Source organism: Sapajus apella, unplaced genomic scaffold (assembly GCF_009761245.1).
Source record: "Sapajus apella isolate SASKATOON/1434 unplaced genomic scaffold, GSC_monkey_1.0 scaffold10, whole genome shotgun sequence".
Lineage (NCBI taxonomy): Eukaryota > Metazoa > Chordata > Mammalia > Primates > Cebidae > Sapajus > Sapajus apella.
Genome location: NW_022436950.1, coordinates 36,331,228 through 36,344,205, shown reverse-complemented (window position 1 = coordinate 36,344,205; position 12,978 = coordinate 36,331,228). Strand labels below are relative to the sequence as shown.

General features: G+C 37.5%; 1 protein-coding gene and 1 pseudogene across 10 annotated transcripts in view; both read left to right on the top strand.

Annotated features, from left to right (window-relative positions):
- NBEAL1 (neurobeachin like 1) overlaps positions 1 to 12,978 on the top strand; it is a 197,668-nt gene that overhangs the window by 18,048 nt on the left and 166,642 nt on the right. For all 10 annotated transcript variants that reach the window (XM_032278592.1, XM_032278593.1, XM_032278591.1 and 7 more), the window contains exon 3: positions 9,350 to 9,441. In XM_032278592.1, coding sequence (XP_032134483.1) covers positions 9,350 to 9,441 — 92 coding nt within the window. The remainder of the gene's footprint in view (positions 1 to 9,349; positions 9,442 to 12,978) is intronic.
- Positions 7,261 to 9,343, top strand: LOC116551919 (annotated as a pseudogene).

Here is a 12,978-nt window from a genome sequence, read left to right as displayed (position 1 = left end):
TTGGCAATCTGGAAGTGGAATTGAGAATAATAAATAGCTCTTCTGCAAATCTTTCTAGTAGTAATGGTGTTAGTATGAGGAAATTGTCAGGTTTTTGCAGAAATTACTCATAATGAAATACTGGATCAGTAGTTTCTAATGTCACAAAAAAGAGATAACCAGATATATTATATACCTTATGAAATAAATATATAACACATATGTGGCAATTTTTTTTTTTAGCCAAAAAAATTGATTCTGAATTTACTTAAGCCTCTAGATTTAACTGCTAGTTTATAGGAAATACTGAGGTCCAAGGAATAAATGATGAAAGGATAGGCAACCAACAAAACCCCTTGATGTGACAAATTTTACATCACAAATGACCCCATGTCTTTAACAGATGGTGGTGGTGGTGATGGTGGAGGAGAGATGTAGTGGAAACCTATAGGTTTAAAAAGACTTAAAAGATATATCAACCAGTTGTAACATACAGGCTTTATTTGGGTTCAGATCTGATCAAACTGATGAAAAAGAAAGGCACTTCTGAGTGAGTCTGGAAAATTTGAACACTGACTGATGTTAAAACAACTGCTAATTTATTTTACATGTGACTTGATAGTTATATTTTAAAAAGATAATTTTAGGGATAGATACTTAGAGATAGATCCACAAATAAATAGTATTTGTGGATGAGATGGTATATCTAGTTTGCTTCAGAATAGTGCAATTGAGGATGGGGATATAGATGAAAGAAGATTGGTCATGATTTGACAATTGTTGAAGCCAAGCCATCCCATTCTCCACTTTTATGTATGTTTGAAATTTTATTTAATGAAATGTTTTTTAGAAAGAGTAGAAATTAATCAAATAATATATATATATAATGGAAAGGATCAACCAAATAAAAAGTTGGTTCTCTGATAAGACTAATGAACTTGAGTCAGGAAGAAAAGGCATGTGGTTATATGTATATGTTTCATACCATAGGCACCCTTTTCAGTCTCCTTCACAAGGTACATTTCATTTTAACAACAATATTTTGGCTTAACTAATTTCATTGAGCACAGATTTCTTTTTTTAATTTGAATTAATTTATTTTTGTGACAGGGTCTCACTGTCACCCTAGCTAGAGTGTAGTGGCACAATCTCAGCTCACTGTAGCCTTGACCTTTGGGCTTAAGTGATCCTCCATCTTCCTCCTGAGTAGCTGAGACCACAGGTGTACGCCACCATGCCTCACTAATTAAACAAATTGTTTTGTGCGTTTGAGATGGGATTTCACTATGTTGCCTAGACTCAAATGATCTGCCCACCCGCCTCAGTTTCCCAGAATGTTGGGATTACAGACATGGGCTCAACCTCCACCTCCACTTTTTAAAAATCTTTTCCAGTCTTATCTGTTATCATCCAAGTGAACAATGTTCGGATGGATACTTGGTTAGGAAATGTTGACTTCTCCAGTCTGATAATCCTGTTTGATTATCCCACTACTTCCTGTAATTTCCACAGTGGAATGATACCAAATGTTGTACATCTTTGAACATATCTTGCTGTTTTCTCTCTGTCTGGATTTCTTCCCCCACCCTTGCTGAGAGTATCTGTTTATGATTCTTTGAAAACTTTTTTGAGCTCTTGACACTACACTACACATTTACCCCCACCTTTGACAGAATCAATAATTCCCTTCTTTATGCTTTTTCAGTGTTTTTCACAACTATGTTACTTCATAGGTTATTTTGCATTTATTTCTTTATTCCTCTTTTCTCTTGAACAATAAGCACTTTGACAACAAGACTGTGTTTCCTTTGTCTTTATATTCATTATCTAGCATGGTCCCTAGTTCATACATGGTTGGCCTGTATTTATTAAACGTTTTTTATGGTTGCTAGGATGTGTCAGAAAAACTTAAGGGCTGACTTGCAAGACTAGTCACCATTATAATGTTTCTGTGGGGGGATTTTATCTTTTGGTAGGATGTTAGAAAATATAAATATAACTGATTTAAATGAACTTTTAAAATTCAATTCATATGTAAGTTGAGAACTGCCCAACATATGATTGAAATATGTATGTACATTTAAAATTTGCTAGTTTTAAAATCTGAGTGAATACTGTAATCCAAATGTCATTGCATAGAGGAAATAAAGCATTCCCCTAACCTTAGCTGTAACCCTGTCTCTGAAGAACTAGGGGAAATTGCATAGATCATTTAATTCCATTATCCTCTCTAAAGCCTCCCAAAAGGTGGGTGGGTATTATGAGAAGCTAAACGCCTGCTGTGCTTTAATATAATTTAGGTAATCACATGTGGCTAGTGACCTCCCTATTGGATGGCACAGCTCTAAATGTTCAGACTTCATTCTTTGGTAATGGGGAGCCAATGAAAATATTTGGGCAGGACAGAGGAGATGACTGGATTTAAATTTAACGCATCTCATTAGCTGTGTATAGGTGGGAGAAATTGTAGGGAGCTATGTAACATTCCAGATATTATTTGTCTTAATCAGCGGCAGATGGGATGATTGGATATTTGAGTACAGAATCAATAAACTTGATTTTGTAATTATTTTGCTTGTTATATTGGATCATGACCAACTTGTTGGTGAGGTCTGTATTATAATTGTAACCAACATGTTTTGAGCATTTGCTAAATGTCACGCACTACTGAGTGCCTTTGTGCATTATCTCATTTAGTGCTCTCAACAACCCTATGAGGTAGGAAGTATTATCTTCATTTTACAGACAAAGAACAGCTCAGAGAGGTGAAGTAAGCCTGCTGAAAGTCACACAGATAGTAAATGCAAAGAGGTTTGAGAAGAAAAGAATAAAATTTTAAATCAGGTGGCAAAGGGGATTATATATAGCACAGAACATTACTGTTTTGTGGGAGTTTCCTGATTTGGGCACATAGTAGGTAGTGAAAATAATATTTATTGATACTTATTGAGCATATACTATGTGCTAGGCATTCTAAGCCCTTGACATGTGTTAGATTATTTAATTTTCACAACAGTCCTGTGAGACATCATTATGTTCATTTTTATAGAGGAAGAAAGTGATGTGCAAACATAGGCTGACTTGTTCAAGAATGTTACAGAGCAGGGATTAGAGTCCAAATAATTTGGCTGCAGCACTCCTGCACTACTTAATACATTTGCGTGTTATGTTAATAAATAAATATTGTACAAAAGGAGAGATAGGCCAGACTGCGGTGTTTCAATAAAGCAAACTCGTCTTAACTGTGAAAGTGACTTAGCTTGAGATTTAATTAAAATTGTTTCTCTGTGTGTGTATCTTTCTTTTTATGACCTTTGGCAGTGAAATGAAGAGTTTTTATAGGATGTATAAAATGTGGCTTTTTTGTGTGTGTTAAATACTTTATGACCTTGAGTTTACTGGTCCTGACTAAGTTCCCCTTTCCTCTTTTGCCCACTAAAGCTCCATTCTATTTATGCACAGAGTTAAAGCCATTGTAGTGTAGTGGAAAGAACACGAATTGGATTCTTATATTTTAATTCCTGCGTTATCCATTACTAGCCGTGTGACTGGGGAAATTATACATCTTTAGAACTTCCCTTTTAATTCTTTTTTCTTTTTTTTGAGATGGAGTAGCTGGGATTACAGGTTACACCACCATGCCTGGCCAATTTTTTGTATTTTTAGTAGAGACAGGGTTTCACTATGTTGGCCAGGCTGGTCTCAAACTCCTGACCTCATGATCCGCCCGCCTTGGCCTCCCAAAGTACTGGGATTACAGGTGTGAGCCACCGAACCTGGTAGAACTTCCCTTTTCTAACCTGTAAAATGGGGAAAATTAAATCTTCATTGGATAGTTGTAAGGAGTAAATGGGATGATGTATTTTTTAAATGCCTGCTATACTACTTTGTGTATGGCAGATGTTCAAAAAATTGTAAGTGCTTTATTTCTTAATAAATGAAACACCTCCAAATTTAAGTACCTTTTTTTTTCCTTAGAGTTGCTTAATTTTGTAGGTGAACTCTGTGCTTGCCAAACACTTAGTAGCCAGACCTTTAGAATTTGAACCAGATACTATAGAGTTTCTAAATAAAATATGCATTAGAAGAGAAATGCATTAATTCTTTATGGTGTTGTGTGACCGTTTTGTGTCTTTTACCATGAGGTAATTCTCTGCTATATTAGAGAGGAACAATGTTAAGGAAAACTTTAGCTCCTTGTATTTCTGGAGTTCTATACTGAATGGATAAATGAATGAATAAATGAATGACATTCTAATTGGACATGTAAAAAACAAGTAGTGAAACTCTTGAGAAAATTTCTCATAAAAGGTAGCTCTTTTTCTTCAGTATTTTCATCTGATTTCTCAGTAATGATGTAGAGAGAGGGAATTTACAAGCTGATCTTAGAACCGTATATTAATAGAAAAAGCAAATACACAAAAGGTCACTAGTCTCTGCATATTCTGGGAACATTCTTTTAGATTTTGATTTGTAGTGTAATGCTTTTATTTCAGAGAAATAAGTTGCTTGAATTCCCTTTGACCAAGAGGAGTGCTTAAGCAATGATATTTAATGACTGTGTAACTGAGACTCCTAAATCACATGTTGAAATCTGACTGACATGAAGAAATATTGAGGGGGCAAAGGAAAAGAATTGGGCATCACTTTTTGAGATACAGTTAATATATTTAAAAATTTCCAGGAATCATAGTAATTTTTTTTTTTTTTTTTTTTTTTTGAGACAAAGTCTCGCTTTGTCGCCAGGCTAGAGTTCAGTGGTGCAACCTAGGCTCACTGCAACCTCCGCCTCCTGGGTTCAAGTGATTCTCCTGCCTCAGCCTTTTTAGTAGCTGGGACTACAGGGTGTGTGCCACTATGCCCAGGTTTGTATTTTTTTTTTCTGTATTTTTAGTAGAGACGGGGTTTCACCATGTTGGCCAGGATAGTCTTGATCTCCTGACCTTGTGATCCGCCCATCTTGGTCTCCCAAAGTTCTAGGATTGCAGGCGTGAGCCACTGCTCCCAGCCAGTTTCTTTTCTCTCAGCTTTACTGAAATGTCACAAAGCTTTAAAATGCACAGATTTTCAGTGTCAAATGTGATAAATTTTGATACACACAAACATTTGTGTGAACATTATTTTAGTCAAGAAATGGAAAATTTCCATCACCTAGGAAAATTCCCTCTGTGCCCCTTTGCAGTTAGTCCTCTCCAGAGGCAGCCATGTGGTCTAATTTCTGTTACCATAGGCTGCTCTAGAACTGCATATAAGTGAAATCAGGCTAGTTGAGGTGCTTCACACCTATAATTACAGCACTTTGGGAGGCCAAGGTAGGAGGATCACTTGAGGCCAGCAGTTTGAGATCATAGCAAGACCCTGTCTCTACAAAAAATGCAAAAAGTAACCAGGCATGATGGTTTGTGCCTGTAATCCCAGCTACTTTTGAAGGCTGAGGTAAGAGGATTCCTTGAGCTCAGGAGTTTGAGGTTGTAGTGAACCGTGATTGTGCCACTGTACTTTGGCCTGGGTGACAGAGTGAGAACCTGTCTCATAAATCAATAAATACATAAATAATTACATGAATAAATAAATAAGTGGTATGTGCTTTGATGTCTGACATCTTTTGCTCAATAGATTTTTGAAAAAATTTTTTTGTCATTGTGAGTATCAATAGTTCATTTTTATTCCTGGAATTGTATTCCATTACCACAATTTGTTTATCTGTTAACTTGACAGAATTTTTGTTTTCAGCTTTGGGTTATTATAAACAAAGTTTCTATAAATATTTTTGTACAGGCGTTTTTGTGGATATTTGTATTCATTTATCTGGGAGAGGAATGGCTGAGCTGTTTGATATGTGTATATTTAAACATTTCTAAGTGGTAATCTTATTTCATACTGCCACAAGTAATATATGAGAGTTACAATTACTGCATGTCTTCACTAACGTGATATAGTTAGTCTTTTTACTTTTAGCCAATCTAATGGGTATCTTACTTGGTTTTAATTTACATTTCTCTGCATAACTAATGATATTAGTCACAGATTAGGATGCTATTTGGCCATTCGTGTATTCCCTTTTGTGAAGTGTCCAAACGTTTTGCCCATTTTTTTTGTTTTTTGAGACGGAGTCTTACTCTGTTGCCCAGGCTGGAGTGAAGTAGAGCCATCTCAGCTCACTACAACCTCTGTCTCCTAGGTTCAAGTGATTCTCCTGCCTCAGCCTCCTGAGTAGCTGGGACTATAGACATGCGCCACCATGCCCTGCTAATTTTTGTATTTTTAGTAGAGACAGGGTTTCACCATGTTGACCAGGATGGTCTTGATCTCTTGACCTCATGATCCACCCTCCTCAGCCTCCCAAAGTGCAAGGATTACAGGTGTGAGCCTCGTCCGGCCCCTTGTGCTCATTTTCAAATTGAGTTGTCTTTGTTATTGATTTTAGGAGATCTTTACGTTCTTCATACAAGTCTTTGAGAATATTTTCAGCCACTATGGTTTGTCTTTCCGTTTTTTTTCTTTAGAGTCTCACTGTCACCAGAATATAGGTTTCACAAGTGCAGAGATATTCATCTTTTTCTTTACTAATGGCATGTGTCACTCAGTGGCACGATCACAGCTCACTGCAGTCTTGACTTCCTCTGCTCAAGAATTCCTCCCACCTCAACCTCCTGAGCAGCTGGGACTACATGCATGCTCAACCAGGCCCAGCTAATTTTTTTCTATTTTTTTGTAGAGATGGAGTCTCACTATGTTGCTTAAGCTGGTCTCAAATTCCAGGGCTCAAGCGATTCTCTCACCTCAGCTTCCCAAAGTGTGGGGATTACAGATGTGAGCCACTGCACCCAGCCTTCATTTTCTTAATAGCGTCTTTTGATGAGTAGAAGTTTTAAATTTTGATTAACACATTATTTTTTTTTTCTTTTTAGGCTTATGATTTTTTGTGTCCTAGCTAAGAAACCTCTGTTTATCTCCAGGTAGCAAAATTTTTCAGTATTTTCTTTTCTTTTGGAGACAGAGTCTCGCTCTGTCACTCAGACTGGAGTGCAGTAGCATGATCTCGGCTCACTGGAACTTCCGCCTCCCGGATTCAAGCAATTCTCATGCCTCAACCTCCTGAGTAGCTGGGACAACAGGCGTTCACCACCACACCTGTCTAATTTTTATATTTTTAGTAAAGATAAGGTTTTACCATGTTGGCCAGGCTGGTCTCAAACCCCTGACCTCAGGTGATCTGCCCAGTTTGGCCTCCCAAAGTGCTAGGATTACAGGTGTGAGCACTGTGCCCAACATGTTTTCTTCTAGAAAATTTTGGTTTCAGTTTTTATGTTTACTTTAATGATTTATTTCCAATTTGATTTCATTTATGCATTTTACACTTACTATTAATGGAACAAATATTTACTGAGCACAGCCTCAGTACCAGCCTCTATTTAAGGTACTGGTGTTGATTAGTAAACAAAAAAATGAAACTCTCTGCACTTGTGAAATCTATATTCTGGGGAAGTGACAAACAGTAAACTAATAAGTAAATTATAGAGCATGATGAAAGGTGATAAAGGACCATGGTTGGGGGAACATGATAGGGAAAGGTAAAGCGGTGCTGAGGTTTTTGGTTTTAAGAAAGATGGTAAAAATCGGCCTTCTTGAGAATATATCATTTAAAAAATGACTTGGGGTAGGGTTGTGCCTGATAGTAGCTACAATACTAGAAAGATGGTGGAACAAGAGCAAAGAAAAATCCCTTTGGTTCCAGAAAATCTCTTGAAAAAGAGAAAGGCTTATCAAGCCCTCAAAGCCACTCAGGCAAAACAGGCACTTTTGTCAAAGAGGGAGCAGAGGAAAGGAAAAGGGCTCAGGTTTAAGCAACTGGAATCGTTCCTGCATGATTCCTGGAGGCAGAAAATGTGACAAGGTGCATCTCAGATGACTAAAAGTGAGACCTCATGCCCTGGAATTGCCAGATAAACATCCATTGGTCTTTGTTGGAAGGATTAATGGTATGAGTTTACTGGTGGAGAGAACCATTGCAAGACTTCACCTGAAGAAAATTTTTAGTGGTGTCTTTGTAAAAGTCAATCCCCAGAACTTAAAAATGCCGCTTATAGTGGAACTTTACATGACCTGGGGATTTCCACATCTGAAACCTGTGCGGGAACTAACTTTGAAATGTGGACAAGCCAAGGTCAAGAATAAGACCATCCCTCTGACAGACAACACAATGACTGAGGAGCGACTGGAGAAGTTTGGTGTCACTTGCTTGGAAGACCTCATTCATGAAATTGTCTTCCCAGGGAAGTATTTCTGGGAGATCTTATGGTTCTTGCACCCTTTTCACCTTTCGGTGGCTTGTCTTCTCAGGCTGGAGTGCAGTAGCATGATCTCCCCTCACTGCAACTTCTACTACATACCAAAAATATAATGGGCTTCCTCAAGAAGATGGGCTCACTTGGCTCTGGGATGAACGCATCAATCAGCTCATCCACCAGCTGAACAAGACCCAGAATATCTGAAAGCACAGTGCAGTGGAAGCATGTGTTTTTGTTTTTTGGGGGAATTTTTATCAAGTATCTTCAGAGAAGATTATTCCCTGTTTTATCTTCAAAAACTGGAAAGGAAGGGTCAAAGAGAAGACAGTAGTTCATGTTCATGGCAAGCACTGCTCATCACAGTCCAGTTCCAAGGAAAATTTCAATGTTTTCTACATTGGCTGCCACCTCATCAGAAATAAGCACATGCCATGGAAGAAGGAGTCCCACTTTGTTGCATCTTCTATCCTAGGGCTTAATCTTGGTAAACGAGTAACTCAAGCATTTGTACAAGGCTCCCTAGGACTCCTGCAACAATGGACCAAGTGCAGGGACATAATTTAATCTGGAGATTCCTGGGGTCTTGTTTTGAAAAGATTTGAAATACACATAAGAAGAAAGGCACACAAACAAATATCCAGTTATCCAAAAAAAAAAAAAGAAAAAGACTTGAAGAAGATTTAGGGAGTAGCCATTCAGATATCTGGGAGAAGAGTGTTCTGGGTAGACAGAACAGCCAGTGCAAAGGCCTTAGGATGGGGTCATGTCTGGCATATCCCAGGAAACAGCCAGAAGGCCAGTATAGTACAGGGTAAATGTGGACAAGGTTACAGTGATATAGGAGGGCAAATTGTTTAAACTCTTATAGGACATTGTTAAGATTTTAGCTCTTTGAGTGACATGAGAAGCCATTTGAGAGTTCCATATACTAAATACACATTTTGAAATAGCACAAATATACTCCTGAATTCACTTAGAGATTTCATAGTATTGCTTCTTTAGGTATCTGTTTAATAGGTGTGGAAGCATTTTTTTTCCTGATAGGTATACTTAATATTATAATGGTTTTCTTATTTCAGAAAGATCCAGATTACCTGAAGCTATGGTTGGACACTTTTGTTTCTAGCTATGAACAATTTTTAGATGTTGACTTTGAAAAGCTGCCTACCAGGTATGTAGAAACACTAATTTGTTACCCTTGGATGAGTTTTTCATTTTTGACACAGATTTCATTGATGACCTATTACAAGGATGATAATTATGTTACTCTCTTGATACTCATGAATAACCCTATTCTCACAGAGACATAGCTAATTCATGACAGTGGTCTTTCTTGGTGATGCTAAACCTGGCTTCTAGAAACCTCTTCTCTGCTTTGGTAGGACACTACCAACTGGTGTCCTGCAACACACTTAATTTCTGACACCAACTACCGGATCCCACAGGTTAAGGCAAAATCCTCTGTAAGACTGCCTTCACTTCAGACATTAACCACTGCAAGTCTTGGGGACCACCCACATTTCAGACCAACTGGCTATAAATTCAGGTTCTCACACCTTCCTCCCCATCTCAGGTTCAGTAACTCACTACACTGACTCGAAGAACTTACTGAAAGTACTATACTTATGATTATGGCTTTATTGTAAAGAATACACATAGGACAAGGTGTGGAAGGTTCTGGATGCAGAGTTTCCATGGTCTTCTCCCCATGGAGTCAAGGTGTGTTGCCCTTCCTAAACATCAGTGTGTTCACTAATCAGGAAGCTCTTCAAGATTTTGATGTCCAGAGTTTGAAACTAAGGGCTCACTTTGAGTCACTTCATTTGCATAGACTCAGATGTAATCCATAGGGCTTATTATGAATAACAAAAGACATTCTGAATATCACGCAGAAAATCTCAAGGGTTTTTGAAGTAATATGCCAGAAAACTGGGACAAAGACCAGTTATATATTCTTATATATTCTTTATTATACAGCAGACATGTGAGTTGAAACTTATTTTCATTCCTGCCCTTATAGTAGGACCTTAGAAAACATCTTAGAGGAGGTGAAGTGTTTAGATTTTTAGAAACTAGATTTAAAAATCATAAAGTGGGGGAAAAATTCAAATTTATTGAAAAGTAATTTTTCCACCTGCCACCATTCCTCACCTTCTTACCATTTCCCAGGCCCACTTTTCAGATAAAGTTTTTTCTATGTCTTAAGCTACCTTGAAGGCCTAATAGTAGTTCAATAAGAGAGATTGGCTGGAGTAAAATGCAAGAAAAATCGCAAGAGGCATTTAGCCACAAAAGGAGTGCCAGTTTAAGATACATATTGGCCGAGTGCAGTGGCTCACATCTGTAATCCCAGTACTTTAGGAGCCTGAGGTGGGCAGATTACTTGAGCCTAGGAGTTTGAGCCAGCCTGGACATCATGGCGAAACCCTGTTTCTACAAAAAATTAAAAATGGTGGCATGCACATGTAGTCCCAGTTATTCAGGAGATGGAGATGGAAGGATCGATTTTGCCCAGGCAGTAGAGGCTGTGGTGTGCTATGATCATGTCACTGCACTCCAGCCTGGTGACAGAGTAAAACCCTGTCTCAAAAAAAAAAAAAAAGGGTATGAAGGGGAGAAGGGAGAAATGGATGGTGTATGGTGATGAGAAAGAGTATCTGGAGAATTAAATCTTTAACAAGGAAAAGTATTTGCATTTTGGGGACAGAGGTAGACAATCAGAGGTAGTAAAGGAGAATCGAGTCTAGAGAATCAAATAGGGGCCAGATCGTGAAGTGTCATGCGTACAATACTATGGACTTTGACTCTTATTGTTGTTATGGAAAATAAGAGTGCTACTGAAAATTTTTCTGTGTAGAATGTCTTGATCAAGTTTGTGTTTCAAAGTCACTTTAGTGGCTGGTAGAGAGGGTTGAGACTGAAGGCAGGGAGCCCAGTTAAGAGGTAGGTATGATAATCCAGAGACATCACTAGAGCTTTTGACCAAGATACTGAACTCAAGTTAGGATGTGGGTGTACTAAGAAAAGACTAGTACTTCATTATTTATAAATTAAGTTTCAGATGCCTTCCTCATTAGATTATTATTCATGATAGGTTTATAAAGGTTGGGAGGCATTAAATCTTGAACTTTTCTCAAAATAAAATTATATATTACTGATTTTTACTAAGAAAATAATATTCTTATTTGTGCTTAGAAGTACTTCTATTTTAATACTTTACATCTTGCTTTAAATCATGGGGCTAAGAATTTTATAGAGTTAGAATTTGAGCCTTTGAATATTTGGAATATTGGAATGAAGGCTTCTAAAGTTTCTGAGGTGCAGTTGCTATCATCCATACATGATGAATATCTCCTTTCTTGGGAGTTGGTTTCCAAAAACATTAGGAAGACTTATATTGCCACTATGTTTAAACTAACATGAAGAATGCCAAGAGCATTGCTGTGTTTGTGATATAGTTTGTTTACTTACAGTTGTGTTTCATGTTTTTGTCAAAAAACTGAGCTATGAATTTAATTTTTCTAACAGAAAACGTTCAAATTTTTAAGTGTATGCTTTATGCAAGATATTTTATAAAATTAGTCAAATCACCTTAAAGGTAAGAGACCCATGGCTAATCCTCATTTGAAGTAAACTGACCTTAGAGAATTCATAATGTAAAGCAGAGATGGCTTTTATTAGAATATAAAGCCTTTGAACTTGAGCCTAGGCTGCTTCCTGTATTAGACACAGACAAGCATTGGCAGCTGTTTACAATAGACATTCAGTAACCAAACAGAGGAGTGGAACAGCTTTTTGGAATTTGGGAAACTGTAACAAAAGAAGCATAGAATTTAATTTTGAACAGTAAAGTCCTAGAGGTGGGAAAAATGCTTCCAATTCTTAAATGCTCATAACATTAGGAACATGGCGAGAAATTTCATCTTTATAAGGCATGTTCAACCAAGCCCCATTTTTTTTTTAAATGTATATATTTTATTGCATTTTAGGTTTTGGGGTACATGTGAAGAACATGCAAGATTGTTGCATAGGTACATATGTGGCAATGTGGTTTGTGGCCTTCTTCCCCATCACCTATATCTGACATTTCTCCCCATGCTATCCCTCCCCAATTCCTGACCCCCCCACTGTCCCTCCCCTAGTTCCCCCCCACAGACCCCAGTATGTGATGCTCCCCTCCCTGTGTCCATGTGTTCTCATTGCTCAACTTCCACCTATGAGTGAGATCATGCGGTGTTTGATTTTCTGTTCTTGTGTCAGGTTTGCTGAGAATGGTGGTTTCCAGGTTCATCCATGTCCCTACAAAGGACACGAACTCATCGTTTTTTATGGCTGCATAGTATTCCATGGTGTATATGTGCCACATTTTCCCTGTCCAGTCTATCATCGATGGGCATTTGGGTTGGTTCCAAGTCCAAGCCCCAATTTTGTTAAAAAAAAAAAAAAAATCTTAGAAACTAATTTTTTTCCTCTTTAGTCATTTTTTAGAAGCTGATTTTCTGACTGTTTAATTACTTATTAAAAACAATGTGCATGTAGAGAATGAGATGACTAAGGACAAAGGGAAATACTCTTTTAAATAAGTAGGATAAAATGTTGGGAAATCGAATGTTTTCTTTCTTGTTGACATATGTTTTTGGAAAAGTGAGGAGGAATAGCTTTGCTTACTTTTGAAAATTAGTTATATCTAAATCTTTGTTTATTATTT